The sequence below is a fragment of the Cnephaeus nilssonii genome (genome assembly GCF_951640355.1).
Source record: "Cnephaeus nilssonii genome assembly, chromosome: 6".
NCBI classification, from domain to species: domain Eukaryota; kingdom Metazoa; phylum Chordata; class Mammalia; order Chiroptera; family Vespertilionidae; genus Cnephaeus; species Cnephaeus nilssonii.
Genome location: NC_137077.1, coordinates 23,130,858 through 23,156,354, shown reverse-complemented (window position 1 = coordinate 23,156,354; position 25,497 = coordinate 23,130,858). Strand labels below are relative to the sequence as shown.

The 25,497-nt window shown below is 46.5% G+C and overlaps 1 protein-coding gene across 1 annotated transcript in view; it reads right to left on the bottom strand.

The window, feature by feature from the left end:
• ETV6 (ETS variant transcription factor 6) overlaps window positions 1-10,945 on the bottom strand; it is a 223,609-nt gene extending 212,664 nt beyond the window's left edge. The window contains exon 1 of the mRNA XM_079775590.1: window positions 10,376-10,945. Coding sequence (XP_079631716.1) covers window positions 10,376-10,408 — 33 coding nt within the window. The 5' untranslated portion in view covers window positions 10,409-10,945. The remainder of the gene's footprint in view (window positions 1-10,375) is intronic.
• Window positions 10,946-25,497: the final 14,552 nt, after the last annotated feature.

Here is a 25,497-nt window from a genome sequence, read left to right as displayed (position 1 = left end):
GGCTTCACGCCCAAAATGACAGCTCTCCCACCTACCTCGCCTCACTTCGAATACAGATCGGATCAAAAGGCGCAAAGGGAGAACGACTCCTGGCCCACGGCCCCCACCCATCACTGGCCATTACTGTCAGGACGCGTGAGTCAGGAGAGGCCCGAGTGTCAACACTGCAAGGCACCAGTCAAGTGAACTCATGACATGGATTTTTGAACTCTCTCAGATCTCAAGTCAAAAGAAGGACACATCCACTACAAAACACACCGTGGCTCCGGTCCCTAAAATTTTCCATTTCCCAAAACCAGGTGTGCCAACTCTGCGGCAGGAAGTTGGGCAGGAGCACACAAAGAGGCCCAAAGAAAAGGCAACTCACTTCTGTCCCTGTGGGTGCCCGGCCTGGGATCACAAAGCTACACACAGACACACGCAGCTGGTCCATGTGGCTGAGCGGAGACACACTACCGTCTGGTTTGCTCTGGCAGGAGTCTGACTGGACGGTCAAGGGCAGTCTGGGAAAGGGTAGTCTGACAAATGGTCTAGAAGCAACCATGAATAAGGAAGGAGCTAATGTGGAGAAGTTTTCTTCCTTTGTCTGAACTCTTCAAAGCAGTCCAGAAAAGAGCTTAGCAAACTCCCATTCCCGTTTTTGTAAACTCTGTATTACATTTCTTTGTGCTCACTCCAGTGGGGATCTATTGATCCGGGTATTCAACATTGGGCTGGAATCATACTAATTCTAAGTTGTCTCTTGACCTGGGTTCTTCATTAGAGTCCCGGCACTGTTCCCAACCACACCCACAGCAAGGCGGCCACCTGAGCCCTCCCTCTCTGGGGACACAATGGCCACACCTAGACCCACACTCCCACGGTGGGGACAAGGTGGCGTGCTAGGGAAATGGGCAACTTCTGAGACAAACAGGCTGCTCTTTGGGGTTGGATTTTTTTAGTTGCAAGGCTGATTTCTATCTGTAGCTCATTTCTTCCAGGAAATACTTTACAGTCAGCATCTAATCTCTGGTTTCTACTTCCTCGCGTACAGGGGATGTGAGTGAAGCAGGATTACTGACCTCATTCTACAGATCCGTCTTCAGAGAGACAGGGTTACACAGCCCATCAAAACCCACTGGAGGAGGTACAAGGTGGCCGAGAAGAAATCACAAACTTTCTCTGTGTTTTCCAGGTGGAGGGCGGAGGAACATACCTCACAAGTTCCTTCTCCTCCTCCATGCCTGCTTTCATAGGGTCAGCGGAAGGAAGAGGCAGCTAACATTCTCTCCTCACAAAGGGTCATTTTCCAGTCTTCTCGTTTAACATGTACATACACAGGAAAACTCAGGAATGCGTTTTAAATCCCCAGATACTTCAAAACAGATACTTTAGTCTCTTAACATCTACTAAAAATGAAGGTTCCCGCGTGTCCCAAAGTAACAAATTTGGCTTTTTCCAACGCTTCCGTATAAACTTCCACTAAGAGCCATCTATTCCCCGCTCTTAAAACTGGAAATTCACCGCCCCACAGCAAACAGTGTCTGTTCTGTGGTCAGACAGACATGGGACCGCCTGTTAAACAAAAGCAGACTGAAGAATGGATGCTCCCTTTCAAGACTCGCCCGAGTCACAAATAATAAGCAACTGTGCGAACAAGCAGATCCCTGAATAGGTTCGAATGCTTGAGTGCTGAGTAATAACGCCAGTTAGAGTCACTGTGCAGTACTTCCAGGCTTAGGTTTTTTTCCTTTGCTTTCATCTCTGGAAACTTATTCAGACCCATACTAGCTATGCCCTCAAAACTTTACTGTAAGATGCAAAAGGCATTTATTATCCTGTAATTGCAGTTGGCTTGTCTCTCCTGCTGTTGAGGCGAGTATTCAATTAAAGTGAGAATAAGAGCTTTTCTGAGCATTGACTGAGTGACCCCAGCCCTGTGAGAAACGCAATGGGGTAGTGACAGGCGCACTTGCTGGGAGTCAGCCAACATGAGAGGCCTAGATTTTAGTTCAGGAAGGGCCATGAACTAGCCATGTGAACTTGAACAAGACGGTTAACATCTCTGGCCTCCGTATTCTCAGCTGTATAATGTGGAGGATTACAAAGAGGAAGGACTCTTTTTTTTTTTTTTTTAAGCACTGTAAGGCATTGGACTAGAGAATTTACATATTCCAACAGCCCCTAAGAGACAGGTCTTCTTCTTAGCACTTCAGATGAGGTACAAGGTTCAAGAGGAAGATGAACAAGTTCAAGAACCAGAATTCACTCTCAGTTCTGTCTACTCCAGTGTCTGTGTTCTTCCCCTAGAAGCTCTCACAGTATGGCAATGACGGGACGCCTCTTCTCAGCAACTTATAATCTCCATGAGGGAAATCACCTTCACAGTTAAGAACTAAAGAACAACATCAAATAGAACAAAATAAGAATCAAAATCTTACATCACTGAGCACCCACCACGCTCGCACCAGCAGGGCGACACATCCTTTTCAGGTCGTTCAGGAAATGAGATCGTTTTCCGTATGTCTGACTCCCACACGCCGAGGGAAAATACCCCCGAGGAGAACAAGGTCTGGTGAGCGTGCAGATCCACTGGATAGCTCTTTCCTGGCTTCACTGGTACTTTTCAGAGGTCTTTCGTCCAGATGACGGGAATGTAGCCTTTAGAAACGCAACCTTATTTTACGCCAACCGTTTTGGTTGGAGAGCTTTGCAACGTGCATTACAGCATTTCCTCACTTCCCAAATCTCACATTTAAAGTTTGTCTTTAACTGGGATGTCATAATTAATGATCATAAAGATCATCAGTCGTGGTGTGGTGCCTCGCAGAGGGGTTTAACTCGCGCTATATGCGGCATCACAATGAAGCTATGCTTCCTGAGTTCTTGTCGCTTTCTATCAATGTTCCTCTGCCACACTGTTAGAGGGGCATGGCCCGAGGACTCTGGCTCAGGCACAATGAACAATGGCACCTCAGGCAGGCTATTTAAAAGCCAGGACGTGGGCAAAGTGGGGGGGAAAGGGGATGGAGAGAGACGCTGCTTAGTTGTGATGGGCGCACAAGGCAGTGTGCAGATGATGCTTTGCTGAGCTGTACACTTGAAACCTGTATGGTTTTTCGAACCAATGTCACCCCTATAAATTCCATTTTAAAGAAATAAATTAATTAATTAATAAATAACATAAAAGCCACGGGACTCAGTTTCCTCATCTGTTACATGAGAAATTGGGGTTATGCTTTCTTAATCCACTCTTATTACCTCCACCACACATCTGTCTCTGCTTCCTTCTCTATATCTGCTCTGAAAACATACTTCATTACAGCTGTGCACTATAGAGATTTGTGAAGTAAAAGCCAGAAAATTCTCTCATTCAAGTAAATTAAAACAAGGCCAGTATGGTGACACTATCAGGTGAATGGAAAAGAAAAAAAAGATCATTTCTTTGATAGTGGGGGACAATCAGGCAACATGTGAATAGACTTCAAATAGATTCCTAGAAATCAGTTTTAAAGATGTACATGAAAGATAGTTGAAACACCACCAACAACTTTGTGTTCATGGATTGTTTACAGAGTTTTAAAGGAAAAAGAAACGTTGTGGAAGGAGAAGAGTCTGACCAGGAAGTGGCACAGGTAAGGTGTGTAGCCCCGAGGCTGGACAGGATGAGGACAGCTTCGGCCTGTCACCCACTGAACGAAGGAGTACTTGGGCACTGGGGGGAAGAGTGAGGCAGAGAGGAAAAGGAAAGTTTCCTCAGAAAAACATGAAGGGCCCAAAATGAAGCCCACTGAAAGACAACATATGCCTAGAGAACATCAGATTAGTATAAAAATGGAAGATCCGAACATTCGTCCCAAGGTAGGTGGCCCGGGGTGACCAGCTGGCCATCCCTTCTATGAGAGCAATGGATAGAACAACCCGCCTTCAGAGACCAGAGAGGGAACAAGAGTCAGGACTTCAGGAAACAACTCCCCGCAGCTCTATTCCTGCCTCTCCGCTTGGCTGATGTGAAGCCCCACCAGCGCCCCTTCACTCTTAGTTTCCTCATTTTCTTCATACAAACGGCTGTACTTCAGACCAGTGTCATGGAAAACGCTTTGGAATTTGCAGTCCCAGGATGGAGAATCTAGCCCTGCGGTTGCCAGGTACAGCCCGTGAGATCTCAGGCCAATCCGTGGCTTAACTGCCCTGGGCTTTAGATTCCTCATTTGTAAAATGGGAAGGAAAAATGCGTCCCTCAGAGAGCTGTTAAAAGTAAATGAGATAATATAATAAAACACTTAACGAAAGGACCATTCACTAAATGATGGGGGTGATGATGATGATGAAGGAGGAGGAGGAAGAGGAGGAACAGTAGAAACCACTAAAACGGTACACAAACACCTTTAATTGCCTATAATTGATAAAGCTCCAAAAACGCAAGCGTTCTACATTTCCCTTCAGCCTGGTCCATAGGATGAGTGAGCTAAAACGCTCATCTGGAAGTCCACACCTAACAAACACAGGCTAACGCCGTCCTGAGTCAGCCCCCCTTCCCTGCCCACACTCCGAAAATTCCACATCGTTTAGACAGAGACCGGGCTGAACTGTCTATTTTCACAATCTAGGAAGGGTTATCAAGCAAATAATACATCTGACATTGAAGGAACAGTGTGAAACACACAGTAGCACTGGTTTCTCACCAATGATGACACAAGCAAGTCGCTTTGGCCTATGCACTGAGGTTCACCCTGAGATGCCCCAGTAGGCAACATGATCTTAGTTTGGTTGCTATACGTTCAAAAATCAATAAAACTGTGTTCGTTTGGTGACAGGCTATCATTCTAACTTCTCGCCAATGTAGCGCGGTGTTTTTCTCTCCGAATACTAGGTTTGGCAGTGAACCGTCGTTAAGCTGGGCCCCTTTTGGCGTGGGAACCCTGAGTACTCTCACACTCATTCTATTCAACAAACACACACAGAGATTGGATTCTTACACACATCTCACAACAACTACAGCAGCGAAGGACTCTGCCAGAAAACAAACTCCACTGTTCTTTCTAAAGTAGCATTCACAGAAAAAAAAAAATGTCATCTGTACACCCCACACCCTAGGAGGCTTCATTCGACACGGATTCACTCAGCTGGGAGATCCACACCAAAGAGCCACTTTGGAAAATCGGTAATAAAATGCAACTTCTCTTCAAGTGAGTCTGAGTCCCAACAACCCCCTTGCTCCCTTGCCCCCGACCTTCCTCAGTGTAAATACAGCTCAACTCAGATTTACAGACTTCGGTTTATTTCTCTCTCCTGGTGCCCCCTTTTGGGGTATTTTTTACCCTTGACTTGCCTGTGCGAAGGAGGTGAGCTACTTACCTAGGACCAGCTGCCAGGTTTTTATTTACCTGATACTGTTTGAAACAGGGAGCTCACCACACATAAATTGAGGTGCAAGTTTGGCTGCCTCTGGATAAAAGCGCCTCTGGTCCACTCAAGGATTCCTCAGTTCTGATAACAGGTCCAGTGCCCTCATCTCAAAGCAGAAGTACCAGTCCCTCACACGCTGTAAAAAGCAATGTTGCATCCCGCCCGCCCCATCTTTGGGTATATATATCCAAAGATCTCAACACAGGATCTCAAAGAGATTTGCGCACTCTTGTCCACCACAGCTTCATTCACAACAGCCATGAGCTGGAAGTAAACCAGTGTCCCATCAACAGATGAATGGATAAAGAAAATGTGGCATCTCCACAAAATTTGAATATTGTGCAGCCTTAAAAAAAGGGGGGGTGGGGGAATCCTGTCTCATTCTATAACACTGATGAGCCTCAAGGATATGACGCTAAATGAAATAATAATAATGTATGATTCCACTCCGATGAAGTATCTAAAGTAGTCAAACTCATAGAAACAGAAAAGAAAAAAGGTGGTGGTTACCAACGGCTGGGAAATGAATGTTTGTTGGGTATAGAATTTCAGTGTTGCAAGATGAAAAAGTTCTAGAGGTCTCTTGCGCAACAATGTGAATATACTTAACACCACTGAACTGTACACTTAAAATGGTTAAGACGGTAAATTTAACGTTATGTGTTTTGTACCATAATAAAAAAAAAAATTATTGCTGCAAATGGTGCATCAATACAAGCCCATCAAGCCGTTCTTCCCTCAGCCCCTACTCCTACTCCTTCCTCTCCTCACATCTAACAATACACCCTCTGGGCCCAATGTCCCCCCCACACACCATCTTCCTTGCCCTCCGCGCCCTCGTACCAGCTGGCTTGTGATTAAAATGGACCAAGCGAGGAAGTGCCAGAGAGAGTGCGACCTATTGTATCGAATTTCCCTGGCCTTTTATAGGGCTGAGAACCAGGAGGCCTGGGTGGCTCTAAACTTGGCTCGGTCAGCAATCAGCCGAAGCAAACCATTCAGCCCTCTGGACCTCCTCTCTATAAAAACAGGGCGTTGGCCCAGGTGATCTCTAAGGTCTTTCAGCTCTGAACGTTCCCTGATTCAACTGACAAGGAACTGGGGAAAACAGAGCCTGCGATGTTGAACCTTCTAAGGTCATTCCTAAGTCTCTTGGCTGTATCTTCGACTCAAGTCCTTTTATTTTGGTCTCTCTGTTTAGACACAAAAAATAGTCTTAACATTTTTTTATCAAAATAATAAAGCGTCATTATTATACCAAAATCCCACGGGTGAATTCTTTTTGGACAGACACCCAGGGAGCGCTGGAGGTGTCCTATTTAAATATTTCATGCAAACTGGTAGGTGAAGGTGTTAAGTCACGCTGAGGTGCACAGGGACAGGCAGAGGGGAGGGCAATGACCGCGTCCCATGCCTCTCTTCAAACCAGCAAACATTGCTGAGAAACGTTTCCGTGCCAGGTGCCAAGGTAGGTACTAGGACACAAAGTTAATCACAACTCCACTCAAGGAGCTCAGAGTCCGACAGGGGAAACCCAGAGAGTCTCCCTGTCAGCAGCAAAATAGAAAGAGATTTCCTCAGCTAAGAAAGCCAACCCGTACAGAGGGCAGGGAAGGGGGGGGGGGGGGGGGGCGGGCAGAGAAGTTGTACGATTAGGTTTTGTTTTCTGGATCGCCCTCCCCGACTCAAGAGCCGTGCCAAGCCTCCTGGAGGACTGTGTCTACTGGGCCATAACCACTTTCCGCTGCAACTTGGCTGAACTGAAAACTGAACAGGTGACTTGAAGGTGAAGGCTGATGATGGAAAAGACGGCCTCTTCCTTCCTCCTGTGACCAGCACAGTCAGCCACTCAATCCTTGGCGGGGGGGGGGGGGGGGGGGAGGAGGAAAAATCATTGCACTTTTTATGTAGTTAGTTGTCCCTGTCCTTATGTTTAAACAACCCCAAGTGGTCAGAAATGTAAGCATTTCCCTTCTCTTGAAGAGAGTGCCACTACACATGCGGGCAGCCCAATGCAGAGAAAGAGCGGGGCTCGGTGATGGTTTAGGTGACCTTGAGCTGGCCAACCTGTCTTCTATGGTAAAACCTGGGTCTGATGTTAACTCCCCGAGGTGACGATAGCATGCTGAGAAAGCACAAAAGGAATATAAACGCCACTATCAGGCATTCGTTGGCAACCAGCACCACATAAGCAGTGCTTACAAAGGGGTCACTGACTGACTCAGGAACTTTCACCTTGGAAATTCCACCTCAATGGCACACTTCTCTTTTCTATTACAGCAGACACGGCTCACAAGTAAACCAAGTCCTTCCCTCTGTGTCCGCCGCTGGTCAGGCTGCTCCGCGCTCCATCACCCCAGCTGCTGAGGGACTGCCTACCTGCTGACCAGCTGCTTGGAAGGCAGGAGAGCAAGTGAGGCAAGTTTCAGCGGGGAGGAGCGAGGGAAATCTCTCCACATACACAGACCTTCCGTGTCACATGTCTCCAGCACATCTGATTCATCAGTGCATCCTTGAAAGCTTCTGACATCCACTCGCCACTCCACAGAAAAGTTTTTGTGTACCGGCCTCTAGAAGCCGTCCCAGTACTTGCTTGTGGGTTCCCAGCAAACATCTTATTATGCACTGTACCACATCCCAGGGACTAAATGAAACACTGCGCACATCGCCAGAACATTTTCAGATGACCTGGAATAATCCCACGCCTTGATCTCCAGCGCTTGTTATTGGAACATTGTGAATTAAACAAACTCCTCGGAAAAATACACTTCACATACGTGCGCCGAAACAGACACAGAGTCTAAGAAGTCAGTGAGTCTGCATACTTGTCCCATAAAGAACAATCCAAAATAAAAGAGGTACTTCTGCTACTAGTGAAGAACATTAAATTTATTTTAATTCCATAGAAATACAGTCACGAAAAGAGGCACCTAAAAAGAACTCAGAGGGTAAGCAATGAGGAAAGAAATGATATGCAAACTATGGCCGCAATTTTTATGTCACATTTAAGAACGTGTTGTGTCTGGATTAATGATCGGTTCTGTTTGTGTGGGTATGGGATGGGGCCGCTGCACTCTGTTCCCACTAAAATACAGTGAAATGAGCCACTTGGTAGGACTCTTGCCTGCAGCACACGAACATGAGCCCATCAGAATAGTGGGGATAATAGTCTCTTTAGAAGAAGTATCAAGAAAAGTCACAGAAAGAATTTTTTTTTTCTGTTTCGCCCTAAAACTATTGCCCATTGTTGGCCCAGGTTTTCCCGATGTCAGATTTACTGGCGCTCTAAATACAATTTGCGGGATTTAATATCCTATTATTTAGTTGCCTGTGTTTGTATTATGAAGTGTCAAATAAATTAGATTATCCGTAACATAGGATTTTCCTGAACTTGACGAGGAGTCCAACTTACAGAGCAAAAGAAACTGGTTTCAAAGTATCAAAGTACCCTCACCTCTTTATTCTCACACACCCCTCCATCACAGAAGCACTGCCGCCCCCAGATATGTACAAACACAGAAGCCTGAAAAGTCCCACTGGGCATTTTTGTAAGGCAAAAACAAAGAAACCCAAGCCACCTTTTCAGGTCACATTAGCCCTACTTCAAAATCCATGAAAATCTTTCCTGGTAAGAAACACCAAAATCTGAATATAAGTAGGAAAACCTAGTAAGCCAATATGATAAAAAACACTGTGTTTCCTCTAAACAGATCCTAATGGAAAAGCAGTGTTCAAACAGGAAAGGTTCTGATTCCCCACAGATAAAGAAAACAGGTTATTTGTTCATTGTTTCTGCAGCGTCCACTCAAGGAACACACACTCAATGGGCCAGACCAAAAACCAAGCAAACTTCAGCAGCTTCAGGCTCCCACAGAGGCAGAAGGCTTTTCCACCTGGGTACGGATGGAACCCTGAAATAAACAAAGTGCACGAGAAATGCGGCCACGGGGGGGAAATAACTGGGGGAGATGGGCAAAACCGTTCTGACTTTCCGGGGTGGCAAACTTTCCAGCAACTTCTGAGAAGCAACGAACCACAGCACCGCCAGCCTAGATAGATCCGTAGATGGATAGAGGCACACACACAACTACCTGTAAGTGTTTGCAGCTAGCCACTACCCTTGCATGTACAATACTGCAAAACATGGCCAGAAAGCCCGGAGATTTCTCCTCTCCCATAGTCTGTCCGCACTGTCAAACAGGGAAGGTCATTCTGCTTCACTTGGAGAATTCCCTCTCCCCCTGCATCACAGGAGTTTTCTACTTTGGGACTGCTCAACTTTCATAAGCATCTGAGCAAAAGAACCATTCAGCAACCTTATTCACCTTGGTTTAAAAAAGAAAGAAAAGAAAAAAAAAAGAAAAACATTCATTGTGCAATGCCCAGGAAAAGCTGACACCAGGGCTGTCTCTCCGACAAGCGCTTGCAATTACCATCCGAGGGGAGGGGGGTAAATCCTGTCTGATCAGACCCAGGGAGCCCTTCAAAAAAAAAAAAAATTTTATTCCATCCCTAAAAGGGGCTGGAGACATTTTTTTTTTTTTCCTAAGGAGACCACCCTCGGGAACAAAAGTTACATTTCAGTCACATGTTGGGAGTAGGAGCAGGGAGCAGGTTTTAGTTTTTTGTTGTTTTTTTTTTTTTTAAGCGCACTAATTACGGGGGGTGTTTTACAGTTCGCGACCACTCGGGCTCCTCCTGACCAATTGCGACGGGCATCTCATTGTCAAAAAGCAAGGGGGTGGGTTGGGGGCGACGGAGCCTACCGGGGGCTCGGCGGCGGGGGAAGGGGAGAGAGTAGCAAGGTTACACGAAAGGGTACAGCCGCCGGCGTCGCGAGCTGCAGCTCCTTCCCAGGCGCCCCCAAATAATTTCCTGCGAGCAGAGCGACTGCCACAGCCCCCTCGGAAGCGCCCCAGCACCACTGCCCCGGCCGGTGCCGCTCCGGGGTTTCGGTCCCGGAGAGGGAGGGGGAGAAGATCTTTACCTTAATGCTACACTGAGCAGGAGTCTCAGACATGTCTCACAGCGAGCGAGATCAGGAAGTTCTCAGTTTTTTTTCCACTTTCCTTTCCTCTCCCCAACCCAGAAACGCTGCACAGCCAGCCGGACGCGGTCATTTAAGAAGTTTCTTCCAGCATCTCTCCCGGCAGCCGCCCCGGGGGGTCCGCGAGCGCGCGGGGCGGGCGGGGCGGCCGGCGGAGTTGGTGCGCGGGGCGGCGGGGGCGTGGGAGCCGGGCCGAGCGCGGCGGCGGGGTCTGCAGGTCACGGCGCGGCGCGGCGACCCGGGGCGCAGCCCGGCCGGCCTCCCGCTCTCTCCTCCCACCCGCGGCCGGCGCCCCCGCCCCCCGCCTCCCGCCTCCCGCCGCTCGCCCTCGCTCGCTCGCTCGCTCGCTCTCGAATGTTTTCCTTCCTGGAAGAGAGAAACTGAAAGGCAGAACTGAGAAAGCGCTCTGCTCATTGATCTGGAGAGTTTCAGGGCAGAAACTGACGCGGATTCCCAGCACTGAGCTCGGTCTCTTAAAGGAGCCACCAGGAAATAAAAGCTCGGGTTACAGCCCGGCATCGGGGAAATAAAAGCCGGTCGGGGGTGGGGGGGTGGGGGGGGAGGGGAGGGGCGCGGGCGGAGGAAACCCGGGGAGCGGGGCCGCGCGGGGCCGCGCGGGGCCGGGCTGCGGGCGAGGCGGGCGGCGCTCCCAGCCCACCCACCGCCGCGCGGCCCCGGCGCGGGCGCCCGCCCTTCCCCCGCGCCGGCCCGGGAGCCGGGCTTCCCGAGGCTGAGCCCAACCCTCGCCTCGCTCAAGGAAGACGCGGTTCAGAAACGTGACACGGGGGCCCAGGAAACCACGACCCAGGTGTATTAGACGCCTCCCACCTTCCCCAGCTCCGGCTCTCGGATACCTTGACGCGCCCAAGGTGCCCCCCGCCCCCGAACGCGGGCGCGACGAAAAGGGCTTAGGAAGGGGCATTCCGGTAAGGACGCGGATCCGAGGGCGGAAATAAAACAATAGCCTTTGTTCTGCTTTCGCGACCGCGGCCTCTTTAAGAGAATCCACCAGGAAATGGGAGCTCGGGTTACAGCCTGCGCACCGGGAACTGGGGGCGAGCGAGCGAGCGAGCGCCCGAGCGCGGCGGCGCCCCAGACAAAGCCCGCGGCCGCGCCGCAGACGCCCGCGGGCAGCGCGGGGCGGGGGGGCTCGCCGCCGAGGTGGGCGCCCCGAAACGAGGAGGCGCGCGCGCCCGCCCGCCCCGGGCAACGGCCGCCGCAGGCGCTTCCCCCCACGGAGCACGCGTCCTGCGGAAGGGACGGCTGCGGGGCAGTTATCAGAGGCGGTTGAGTTCCTTTTCCTGACCTCCCTTCCTCCCCGTTTCGAAACGCTCTGTCCATTTAAAGAAATAGCGGTCGCTACCAACCGACATAGGTGACCCGACTGCCAAGTGCACGGGGACGTGTTCCTGGAGATAAGAGCCCTCCCCGGGACCACGGCTCCGAAACCGTCCTCGGCCGCGGCCGGACTCCGCGATCCCGCCCGGGGAGCGAGACAGGAGGGGAGGAAACAATTGGGGGGCGGGGGGGGGGGGGGAGCCGGTGGGGGCTGCGGGTGTTAGCCTAGCGTACAGGTGGTCTGCGTGTTATTTTTATTAGTCCTGGGCTCCCGAAACGCTCTTGACTATCCACCTAAAGAAGACTGAGAGCCTTATAATGATGTTTCAATTCTAAGCCCTGCTAAGGCATACATAGGGGCTTAATGTGTGGATGTGGGTGTTATGTTACAACTATAAAGACACGGATGGATGGGTGGATGGATGGATGGATGGATGGATGGAGTGTGTGTGTACGTAGAGACCAGAGCAGATTTCCCAAGGTTCTCCCCACCGTACCTGCTGTCCTTCACTTCTCCAAAAGTTCAGACTTCTTCAAACACGCTCATCAGAACTCTCTGAACCAGAATTTATTCAGGGAGTCGGGGTGGAAAATAGTCCTGTTCCTGGGAAGGTGGGAACAATGGGTGTTTGTCAGCCCCCAGGGACCTGAGCAGTTGGTGTCACCTGGTAGACCTGTCCTCCCCCAAGAGAGCTCGGGTCCTCCTCACCAATTCCTCTTGGATGACCGGCCGCCTCCCCACCCCAACAATTACCTGTCTATATCAGCCTTTGACCCGTGGACTGGTGTTGCAGATACTGGTTCTGATGCCCCCCATGGCTGGATTAAATCCTATAAACCTCGGCTTCATTTTACTTATCAATGTGGTAGTTGGCAACTGGCTCTAAGCTTCTATCTAATAGGGGTGGGGGATAGTACCCACCTCAAAAGATTCTTGTGTTAAATGAGCAAATACATGCAAAGTGCTCAATTACCTGAGTGTTGGTGACATATCACATGTGCGCAATTAATGTTAGCTTTAATTATTTAACCTCAGGACTGACACAACTCTCAACTTCCCTTTCTATCTCCTCATCTTCTCCAAGTGACTCACTCCAGTAGTAGTCTGAATTAGAATATATGTAGTTCCAAAGCAAAATACATAGTACCAGCTGTGGCAAACACTGCTTTAGACTAGGAATGGACAATTTCTTTTGGAGAAAGGGCCGACAATAAATACTTTAGGCTTTGTGCACAGAATAGATACTTATATAAGTAGACATCAAGTAGATACTTATATAACAAGAGAGAAACAAATATCCATAATTTTTAATTGACAAAAAATGTAAGATGTAATAGTAATAACAATTGCAATGCAGGTCTAATGATAAGAGGAATGGAACTTTTTTTTTTTTGAGGGGGGAATAGTTAACGCCCAATTAATTCAAAGTGTTCTCTATCATCAAAACTGAAATGTTTATCTGTTAATGTTGATCTGTAAGGAGAGATTATGTATTTCGTTTTTGGAAATATCTTTCCACCCAGATTGGTACTGTCAAATATATCAATCCATTGGACATATGATTTTCTTGAGCATATTTATGGCTTAGAAACTGACAATTAGAATTCTGTAAATTCTCTTATATTTCCCCTTTAGCATACCATACATCAAGTGGATATTCCAACTGAAGGTTAGGTGGAAGCACCTCAGTTGCAGTTTCATGGATTTGAAATATGGAAATTTCCTTTTTACTGACATCAAAATCCATAAATGACTGCTGGAACGGTAGTTTGAGTTGAGAAAAAAATCAATTCCAAATTTGTGTCGGAATGGAAATCTTGTTTTAACTTTTGACAGCATGGGAAGTGTATAAAGCAGATTGATATTATTTGTGCTTCAAACAATGTTAGTTGCATCAAAATGATTTAACTGCAGTATATGCTTCACACGTAGCTCTATTTTGCCTTGTAGTTTTAGGTTGAGTTCATGAAAACCATGATCAAGTCTGTAGTAAAAGCTAATTTCCAAAGCCACTCAGTGTTCGGGAATAGTGGTTGAGGGAAGTTCTTTTCATTCATTCATTCCTATCACTTGTTTCTCTTTGCCTTGTTTCTGGATTTCTTTGGAATAAATTGGGTGTCTTTTTAATATTTCATTTAAATTCCTAGATTGTCTTTCTAGCTCTTTTTCTCTATGTTAAATGTAGTGGTTGATCTCAAAATTATAATTTGACTCTTTAATGATTACAGTCTATCTTCAAATAATATTATCTATTTTATGACTATACAAGAGGCCCAGTCCACTGGTGGGGTCCCTCTGCCTGACTTGCAGGGTTCAGGCCAAAACTGGCTCTCCAACATATCCCCTCCCCCGGATTGCGAGAGGGTGCAGGCCAGGCTGAGGAACCCCACCAGTGCAGGATCAGGGCCGTGGAGGGACTGCAAGAGGGCTTCAGGGCATGTCTGGCTCTTCTGGCCCAGTCCCAATCGGCCGGACCCCAGCAGCAAGCTAACCTACTGGTTGGAGTGTCTGCCCCCTGGTGGCCAGTATGCATCATAGTGACTGGTCAAATGGTTGGACACTTAGCATATTAGGCTTTTATTGTATAGGATAAAAAATTTACAGCATCATGCTTTAATTGACTGTTGAAACGGTAGTTTGAGTTGAGAAAAAAATAAATTAATTGCCCCTCTCCCATTCTTTATATTGTCTTACTAGAGGCCCATTGCAGAAAGATTCCTGCAATAGGGCTTCCTGCAGCCACCCTGCCTGCTTCCCTCCCTTCTCCCCCCACCCCGCCTGCTTCCCTCCCTTCTCCCCCAGCCCGCCTGCTTCCCTCCCTTCTCCTCCCCCCCCGACCCCACCTGCTTCCTTCCCTTCTCCTCCCTCCCCACCCTGCCTGCTTCCCTCCCTTCTCCACAGCCCCGCCTGCTTCCCTCCCTTCTCCGCAGCCCCGCCTGCTTCCCTCCCTTCTCCTCCCCCCACCCTGCCTGCTTCCCTCCCTTCTCCTCCCCCCACCCCACCTGCTTTCTTCCCTTCTCCTCCCTCCCCACCCTGCCTGCTTCCCTCCCTTCTCCACAGCCCCGCCTGCTTCCCTCCCTTCTCCACAGCCCCACCTGCTTCCCTCCCTTCTCCATAGCCCCGCCTGCTTCCTGTCAGTCTCCACCACCCTGCTTGCTTCTCTGCAGCTTTGCTCCCTTCTACAGTGCTTGGCTTCCTTCTACACTGTCTTCAGTCTTCACTCTGCACCTGGATATACAAATTAACCACCATCTTTGTTGAGTTAATTTGCACATTTGCTCCTGATTGGCTAGTGGGCGTGGCTGGTGGGTGTGGCTTGTTGGCATAGCGAAGGTACAGTCAATGTGCATGTTTCTCTTTTATTAGATAGGATATTTCATTTCTACATGTTGTACATTGTAGGTCTTTTTTTTTTTTAATTTCTTTATTGATTAAGGTGTCACATATTTGTCCTCATCCCCCCATTCCCATCCCACACCCCTCCCCATGGATGCCCCAACCCTCTGTTGAACTTAAGCATTGGTTAGGCTCATATGCATGCACACAAGACCTTTAGTTGATCTCTCCCCCCTCCCCCCACCCTCCCCTATCCTCCCTCTGAGGCCCGATAGTCCGATCGATGCCTCCTTGTTTCTGGTTCTGTTCTTGTTCATCAGTCTATGTTGTTCATCATTTCCCCTAGATGAGCGAAATCATGTGTCACTAGAGATATACTTATAAGAATTGAATGTGCGACGAGCAATAATAGTTATGCTGAGAGGCAAATGAATCAGTCTGTAGTGAGTTTCTTTCTGGACCAACAGTTCTTTTGAGACCCAATATCAATGTCCACCAGTTCCCTATGAGTACATGTCGGGACTGACCCCTCAGCTCTGGATGGTGGACAAATGGTGGTAATGCAGGTCCGACTCCCTCTGGTTTGGTCTCGGCCGGACCCAGGGGCACGGCTTCACCTGGATCCAGGGGCCCACGGCCTCACCCAGACCCGGGGCCAGGCTCACCCGGATCCAGGGGCCCACGGCCTCACCCGGACCCGGGACCCAGGCTCACCCGGATCCAGGGACCCACGGCCTCACCCGGACCCGGGACCCAGGCTCACCCGGATCCAGGGGCCCACGGCCTCACCCGGACCCGGGGCCAGGCTCACCCGGATCCAGGGGCCCACGGCCTCACCCGGACCCGGGACCCAGGTTCACCCGGATCCAGGGGCCCACGGCCTCACCCGGACCCGGGGCCAGGCTCACCCGGATCCAGGGGCCCACGGCCTCACCCGGACCCGGGGCCAGACTCACCCGGATCCAGGGGCCCACGGCCTCACCTACATTGTAGGTCTTTTTGACATTTAAAAATTGGGAATATATCTTATCTAATAAAAGAGTAATATGCAAATTGACCATCACTCCAACACACAAGATGGCTGCCCCCATGTGGTCAAAGATGGATGCCCGCATGTGGACACAAGATGGCCGCCAAAAGATGGCCAGCAGGGGAGGGAAGTTGGGAGGGACTAGGCCTGCAGGGGAGGGCAGTTAGGGGCAACTAGGCCTGCAGGGAAGGGCAGTTGGGGGGAGGGGACCCAGGCCTTCAGGGGAGAGCAGTTGGGGGGGACCAGGCCTGCAGGGGAGGGCAGTTGAGGGGGACCAGGCCTGCAGGGGAGGACAGTTGGGGGGGGGGGGGACCAGGCCTGCAGGGGAGGGCAGTTGGGGGGGACCAGGCCTGCAGGGGAGGGCAATTGGGGGGACCAGGCCTGCAGGGGAGGGCAGTTAGGGGCAATTAGGCTGGCAGGGGAGCAGTTAGGCATCAATCAGGCTGGCAGGGGAGTGGTTAGGGGGTGATCAGGCTGGCAGGCAGAAGCGGTTAGGGGCAATCAGAAAGGCAGGAAGGCGAGCAGTTGGGAACCAGCAGTCCTGGATTGTGAGAGGGATGTCCAACTGCCCGTTTAGGCCCGATCCCGATAGGCAGTTGGACATCCCTCGAGGGGTCCCAGATTGGAGAGGGTGCAGGCTGGGCTGAGGGACACCCCCACTCCCCCCGTGCATGAATTTCATGCACCGGGCCTCTAGTGTATATAATAAAGGTACTAAAATATATATCTCTTGTCAATTTGCCCAAATATTTGTCCTTTCTGGTGTCAGTCCTTCTTGCAGATCATATATAATTTCTCTTTGATCTCAAGAACGTTTTACACCTTTTCTTGTAGTGCAGTTTGGCAAAGCCTCTCAACTTTTGTCTGTATGAGGATGTCTTATCCTTCACATTCATATTTGAAGGATAATTTCCACTATATAAAATTTTAGGTTGACAGATCATTTTCCTCTTTTGGCACTTTAAACATGTCATTCTATTTCTATCTCCATTATTTTCTTATTAAAAGTCATGTGTAGTTCATATTATAGCTCTCTGCATGTCATATTCTCTCCCCCCAACCCCGCCCCCCCGGATACTTTCAAGATCTGCTTTCTAAATTTGGTTTTCAGAATTTTGACTATGTTGTGCCTTGATGTACTTTCCTTTCTGTTTACTCTGCTTGATGTTGGCTGCAGTTCTGGGACCTGGAAGTGGATATTTTTCATTCGTTTTGGAAAATTCTCATCTATTATCTCTCTGAATATTGTTTCTGCCCATTCTCTCTCTGCTCTCCGTTTATTACTTCAATAATACAAATGTTAGACCACATGACATTATTTCATAGGTCTCAAATACTCTGCTTTTGAAATATTTTTTTTCTCTTTGTCTTACAATTTGGATGCTATCTCCTTCCAAGTTTCTTTCCTCTCTGTTGTCATTTTTTACATTCTCTATCACTTTTCTGAAGTTGCTCATATCCTCATACTTGGTTTCTACTTTTTTCTTTAAGTCCTTTAGCATTTTTGCCATACTGTGATAATTCTAACATCGTGCTATTTCTTGATTAAGTTCTACTGAGGTTTATCTTTCTTGACCAAAGGTTACATTTTCTTGCTTTATTGTGTGTGTCTTGATTTTTTTTTAATGTGTGCTGGATATTTTATGTAAAAATAAAGTAGACAATGAATTAAATGATATTTTCCTCTAAAAAAGAACACACTCCTTCTCTATAAGGCCACTAGAATTTAGGTTGAGTAAATATAATCTGGACAATATGTGCAAGCTACAAAATACCTTCTGCTATGTACAACATGCTGGATTATGTTATAGTTGAATTGGATTTGGGCTATGTTGTACTTTTTTAATTTGATTCATTCCACCACTGGCCTCAAATATTTTGAAGGCAGGATCAGGACTTTTCCTATAAGCAAATGTCATCTTAGGGCTGTTATTCTCAACTTTTTTGCTCTTCTTGACATCTTCCTTAGCTTCTAGCTGTGAGGAAGACTTCTCTTTTGCTCCAACTCCAATTTCTTATCTGAATGTCTGAAGAGTCAGGGGTTTTTTCTCAGCCCTTCTATCCTTCTACAAGTCTTTTCTAGCTTGAAAGCCCAGGGTATCTCTGAGAGTGTCTCTTAGCTCTTCTTCATTGCCCTTGTTTTTGTGGCCCTACCCCAGTAGTTAGTATCAGTAGGAAGGAATTGTGAGTAGTATGGTTTGCTCTGTGTCTGTGACTCCTGTGGATTCTAAACTGTCACATAAGCCCCCACACTGCCATTAGAATTGGTTAAAAGTTAGGCTGATTTCTCCTTACCATTGCTACAATTACCATAATTTATTCCTGTTTTCTACACTTTAGTCAGGGGTGAGAACCACCATGAATCTTTTCTCTCATATGAAGGATTGTCCCTTCTGAAATTCAGTTCACTTAGTTTTCTCTGTGCTCTCCTCTCTCTGATGGTTTTTTTTAAAGCTATAATTATGTAGATTATCTGGTTTGTTTTGGGTATTAGGGAGTGAATTATGGTCTCTTGTGACTTTCTACATACAAACTGAAAGAGGAACCTGAATGTCTAATCTTTATCCTACAAAAATGTGATGGGGAGGGGCAAAGAGTGGGAAAGAATAAACAGTTAAGAATATGTGGAAGTGGATGTGTTTAATTTCGAAACCTATAGCTATTGCCGTAGAATAATGTTCTATTTTAAAAGTGAAAACAATAACATTTTAAACAATATAAACTACAATAAGAAACATCATCCATATATCTCCACCAAACCAGAATTCCTTAACCTAATGGGCATACTTCTCTAAGAGGGGTCTCTGTCATAACTAGTGGGGTGAGAAAGAAGATGAGCTTACCCAAAGAAGACATGGATTTTGAGCCCTAGCCAGTTTGAGTCAGTGGATAGTGTCGGCCTGTGGACCAAAGGGCCCGGGCCCTGGTTGGGGCATGTGTGCAAGAGGCAGCCAATGGATGTCTTTCCCTCCCTCTTCCACTCTCTCTAAAAGATCAATGGAACAAATATGTGACACCTTAATCAATAAAGAAATTAAAAAATATATATATACATATATCCTCGGGTGAGGATTAACCAGAAACAAAAACAACAACAACAAAAACCACACAAAACATTTTTATTTTTTTATTTTTTTTTAATATATTTTTATTGATTTCAGAGAAGAAGGGAGAGGGAGAGAGAGAGAGAAACATCAATGATGAGAGAGAATCATTGCCTCCTGCATGCCCCCCAGTGGGGATCGAGCCCGCAACCAGGGCATGTGCCCCTGACTGGAATCGAACCTGGGACCCCTGAGTCCGAAGGCCGACGCTCTATCCACTGAGCCAAACCAGCCAGGGCAAAACATTTTTAAAAATACATGGATTTTTGAAATATTGAGAATCCCTGCCCTACATTATATATTTTCTTTGTTATATCAGTCAGGGTGCAATCCAAGAAGCAGAATCATGTGTGTGTGTGTAGTGTGTATAACATATATACACATATGTGTATATAATGATTCCGCTTCTCTGATTGCATGCTGACTGCTGCAGTAAAGAAAAATGTATATAGAGGGCAGGCAGTTGGGGAGAGCAGATGGATGTAAAGTAAGTAAAATCAAGAATAAGCTATGACTCAAAAGCATGAGCTGGAGAGCCCTTGAAGACGTACTAAAGCCCACGTCAGTTGTCACTGCCGCTGACCTTGTTGGCCTGGGTGCCCTCCATAAGCTGGGGCTCTTTGTCATGGAACTAGACGTGCACACACGCCTGACCCAGGAGTTGCAGAAGCTGAACTCGTATCTTGGTGAAGGAAGATCAGTCACCAGCTCACACATCACAGAGGTGAGGCAAACGATAAATGACAGCATGTGCAAGCTACAAAATACCTTCTGCTACGCTGGATCACCTCTCCCACACCTGCCAATCACAGCCTCACAGTGGGCGGAGCTCAACTCCTAACCGATCTCCTGGTCTAAGTCTCCACATTTTGTAATCTTTTTCCAGATTGTGGGGTGTTTTTTTTATTATTATTATTGTATGCCTTTATTTTTTAAATCAATTTTATTCAGGTATTTATATACAGCAAATTTTACCAATTTTAAATTTTAAAAAAATCAGTGAGTTTCAACAAGTATATAGTTCTAAAACCTCCATCACCCCCAAAAGTTCTCTCATGCCCCTTTACAATCAACCTCCTCCCCCACTCCTGGCCCTGAGCAACCACTGATCAGCTTTCTGAAACATTTAATTTCATGTAAGTGAAATCATGCAGTATGCATTCTTCTGTGTGGCTTTCTATTTGACACAGTGCATTTGAGTTTCGTTTATCAGTGGTATTCCTTTGTGTAGATTACTACAGTTTATTCACCAGTTGATGGACATTGGAGTTGTTTCCAGTGTTTGGCTATTATAAATAGATCTTCTATGATCTATTTATAATCACACAAGACTCTCTCTTGTGGCCCACCCTAACTGAAAACACACAAAAGGGAATTCTGGGAATGTAGTTTAAGCAAGCCAAGTTGTCAAATTACAAACTCACTACATATAATATTCAGCTTTTAATAAGCCCCCATCAGACAGTTATTCTCAATGCTCTACCACATCTTTTCCCACCTAACCTTCAAATTATTGTATTCCATATGCCTTCTCCCTATGGCTTCCCCATCTTTCTCACTAATGCCACCATATTACCAACCTCCAACTTAATGACCCTCAAAATAAATTTTGACATGCTGCTCTCTTTTATGCCATGCACCAGTATATTGCTTATTCCCAATCTTGCTGTTTTGCCCATAGATTCTCCTCTATCTTTCCAGAAGTAGCAACTCCAGTTTGGATTATTGCCACTTCCCTTTTTCCAACAACAAAATTCTATACTTCATATATGATCACCACTGGATCTTCCATCTCTGCTCAAATATCTTACTTCATTACTCCCATTTCTATCCTTAGACCTTGTCCATATTACTCAAAACTCTACCCCCACACACAAACTATGAAGCTATTTGTTTTCTGTAAAGTAGTACCTGAAAACCACCTCTTTTATAAATCCCTCTCGCACTATATAAGTGGAAGGTGACCAAAAGATAAGGACTTGAGTGCAGGCATGGATTTATTATGTAAGAACTGCTCAGCTGTCCACTAATTATGACCTGGGAGGGTTCAGAAGACACTCCCTTCATCAAGGCTTTAAGAAATGCAAGCATCAGCATCCTTGTCAAGTTCTGTAGTAGCCATTGTCTGTAAGCCATTACTGATATCATTAAGCTGGGGACGGTGGGATATTGTAATGACAGGTGCCTAGTGATATCACTTAACTATCTCAGCTACCAATGACAAGGGAACCATGGTTGTCATAATGGACAGAGCTAAAGTGATCATCAGTATGGTCTGATCTTTGGTGATGGCACAAATTGTGTGAGCCACTGGCTCAGATTCCTATGGCTCTTATTCCTATTAAATGTTGTCCTCCCTCGCAAACCTCATGGGAAGTTTTCTGTGTCCACTATACTAAAGAAGAGTAAGTTCAGGTCTGATTACAGATGGGGGGTGGGGGCCTATGCTGGCACCACTGAAAAGTGAACAGCTGTGACTACTGCCCCACTCAGGAGCAGACCTAAAAAACAACGGTGGTTATGGAAAATCCTTCCATTGGTCAGAACTGGATATGGATTTGCATTTTTTGTCGGCAAAGTTTCTGGGAAAGCCACCCTTTGTGGACTTGAAAAACATCTTATTCTTCCTTGTAATATCCCACACAGTATTGCTTCTGAGCAGAAAATTGATTTTATGTCAAGTCACAACAATGGGCTCAAACTCACAGAATTCACTGGGCTAGCATGGTCCCCATCATGTTGAAGAAGTTGATCCGATGGGAGGCGGGATGGCCCTTTGCAAACTCTGTTGTGGTGCCAGCTGGATGACACTATGCAGGGCCAGAGTAAATTCTTCCCCTGAGCAAACAACTACTCCATGGTGCTATTTCTCTCCGTTCCCAGAATTAGGGAGTGGAAATGGAATTGGCTCCTCTTATTACTAACCCTAGTGGCCCACTAGCAAAAACGGTGCTTCCTGTCCTCTCAACTTGTCTCGGCTGGTTTAGAAGTCTTAGTTCCCAAAGGAAGGGTATTTTCACTGGGGACACAATGGTTCCATCAAACTGGAAGATGAGACTACAACCTGGCCATTTGGAGTTTGTGGGGTTTTTTAAAATATATTTTATTGATATTTTACAGAGAAGAAGGGAGAGGGGTCGAGAGCTAGAAACATAGATGAGAGAGAAACATCGATCAGCTGCCTCCTGCACGCCCCCTACTGGGGATGTCCCCGCAACCAAGGTACATGCCCTTGACCAGAATTGAACCTGGGACCCTTCAGTCCACAGGCCGATGCTCTATCCACTGAGCCAAACCAGTTAGGGCTGGGGTTTTTCATTCTATTGAACCAACTGACAAAAAAAGGTGGCTTACTATATTAGCTGGTGTTATTGGTCCTGATACTCATGGGGAAACTGGGTTGCCACTACACAATGCAGGCAGGGAAGAGTACCTCTGTAATTCAACAGATCCTCTGAGGACACCTCTTCATACACCTATGTAGTGTGGAAAAGTTACTAGAAAACTACAACCCAGACAGCAGGACTGTTAGAGGATACAGATCCTTCGGGAGTGAAGGTTTGAGTCTCCCTCCAGGAAACCTGAGGTGCTTGATGACCAAATAGTGGGAAAAGGAGGTTATAAATATGAGCATTATTTTCTTTAAAATGAATATATTCCTACATGTGTGTATGTGTGTGTATACTAGTATATCCCCTTTTTTCCCCTCTCCCATTACTCTACTATCTAACATAAGACTAACTTTATATTTTAGTACTTAAGTTACAGGATATCAAAGGAGGAGTGAGATCCAGCTATAAGACAAATGGACATCATCTAGAGATGCATCTCATTGATATATCCTTTGAGGGAGAAAATCAGTGCCTTTTCAGTTGTACGAAGATTAGTTACATCTTGTTAAGTGGAAGCATGATTTCGCTATTATTTTTATTTGAAAGTGGTTAAAAGAAGGTGTAAGGCTGCCAAATTGAACAACAGTGAACTACCCTAAATTATGCTGCTTTTTCCAGAATTCTCTATCTCTTATGATTCTGAGTGAGAGTTGGCCAAAAGAAGAGCAGAAGGAGAAGGAGAAGGAGAAGGAGAAGGAGAAGGAGAAGGAGAAGGAGAAGGAGAAGGAGAAGGAGAAGGAGAAGGAGAAGGAGAAGGAGAAGGAGAAGGAGAAGGAGAAGGAGAAGGAGAAGGAGAAGGAGAAGGAGAAGGAGAAGGAGAAGGAGAAGGAGAAGGAGGAGTTTGCTGCAGTCAGATATGGTGATGGGGAGATGCGGAGGTCCTGCTGGATCCAAGATTGTCTTTGTTCTCCGTAAATTCATGATCAGCCCACAGAGACAACAGCTTCCCTCATTTGGGCATCTGGCTATGATTGGGCTCTTGGGTTTCCCTGCAAGTTTCCACCTGTCCACCTGTGCCAGTTTTTCCACTTGATGGGTTATTGACTGCTCACTGGTACAGTCTATGTAGGGAAGGTATGATAAATGCTTCATATGTTTTTCTCTTTATTTACCAGCTCTCAGTATAATGTATGATTCTCTACCATCTTCCCAAGGTGTCCTACTGGCTTTTCCTCAAGTATTTAAACTTATGGATTTAAACATATTTGGTCTGTTTTAATGCATTGCAATTAGTGCCCTTAGAGATGTTCAAATTGTTTATCCTTGGCTATCTATCAAGTTCTAATATAATAATCCTATATAATAAAGAGGTAATATGCAAATTGACCATCATCCCAACACACAAGATGGCTGCCCCCATGTGGTCAAAGATGGCCACCCCCATGTCAACACAAGATGGCCACCACAATATGGCCAGAAGGGGAGGGCAGTTGGGAGGGACCAGGCCTGCAAGGGAGGGCAGTTGGGGGCGATCAGGCCTGCATGAGAGGGCAGTTGGGGGCGATCAGGCTGGCAAGGGAGGGAAGTTAGGGGTGACCGGGCCAGCAGGGGAGGGCAGTTGGGGTCAACCAGGCCTACAAGGGAGTGCAGTTAGGGGCAACCAGGCCAGCAGGGGAGGGCTGTTAGGGGTGACCAGGCTGGCAGGGGAGTGGTTAGGAGGTGATCAGGCTGGCAGGCAGAAGCGGTTAGGGGCAATCAGGCAGGCAGGCAGGCGAGTGTTTGGGAGCCAGCAGTCCTGGATTGTTTGGGAGCCAGCAGTCCACAGGAATCAGGCCTAAATGGGCAGTCAGACATTCCTCGAGGGGTCCCAGACTGAAGAGGGTGCAGGCTGGGCTGAGGGACACCCCTCCCCCATGCACTAATTTCGTGCACCAGGCCTCTAGTTTCATTATAATTTACTACACAGTATTCAAAAATTCCCATTATTTTTTCTTCTTTCACCTATGTAATAATTTAAAAAATGGTTTCCTTTCAATTTTTCAAGAGCATAGCATTTTAAAATTTTAATTTATATTTTATTTTAATTGCATTGTAGTTGAAAGATTGTTGTCATTTGATACTGATATTTTGAAATTTGCTGAGATGCTTTCTATCCATGTACAGAGGTCTACAAACATTTTCTGTAAAAGCACAGATAATAAATACTTGAAGCTTTTGAGACATATTCTCTCTTTGCCTTATCATTTTTTACTTTATATAATTTGATACTATTTTATTAGGTGCACATAAGTTTAGAATTTTTCTATCTTCTTGGTGAATTGGGCTTTTTTAAAACTAAAAAAAAAAATGAGTGTCCCCCTTTTAACTTAATAATTTTTTTAGTCTTGACATCTATTATTTCTAATAAAAATATATCCATACCAGCTCTATTTTGATTAATAATTGCCTGGCCCTATCTGGTTTAGCTCACTGGATAGAGCATAGGCCTGGGACCAAAGGGTCCTGGGTTCGATTCTGGTCCAGGGCACATACCTTGGTTGTAGGCTTCTCCCCAGCCTGTCCCTGGTCGGGATGTGTGCAGGAGGCAACTAATCGATGTGTTTCTCTCACATCATTGATGTTTCTTTCTGTCTTTCCCTCTCTTCTACTTTCTCTAAAAAGATCAATGGAAAAATATCCTAGGGTGAGTATTAACCATAAAAAAAACACATAATAATTGCCTGTTATATTCTTTTTTGCCCTTTTATTTTAAATCTTTGTTTTTGACATTTTTGCCGTACATCTTCTGAACATCATATAACTAGATTTTAAAAAACCCTTTCTGACATGATCTGCTTTTTAAGAGTACATATCAATTGCATATGATTTACCTGGTTTTGTTTATGCCATGTCCCTTAAAATTTCTATTCTACTTTTTCTAT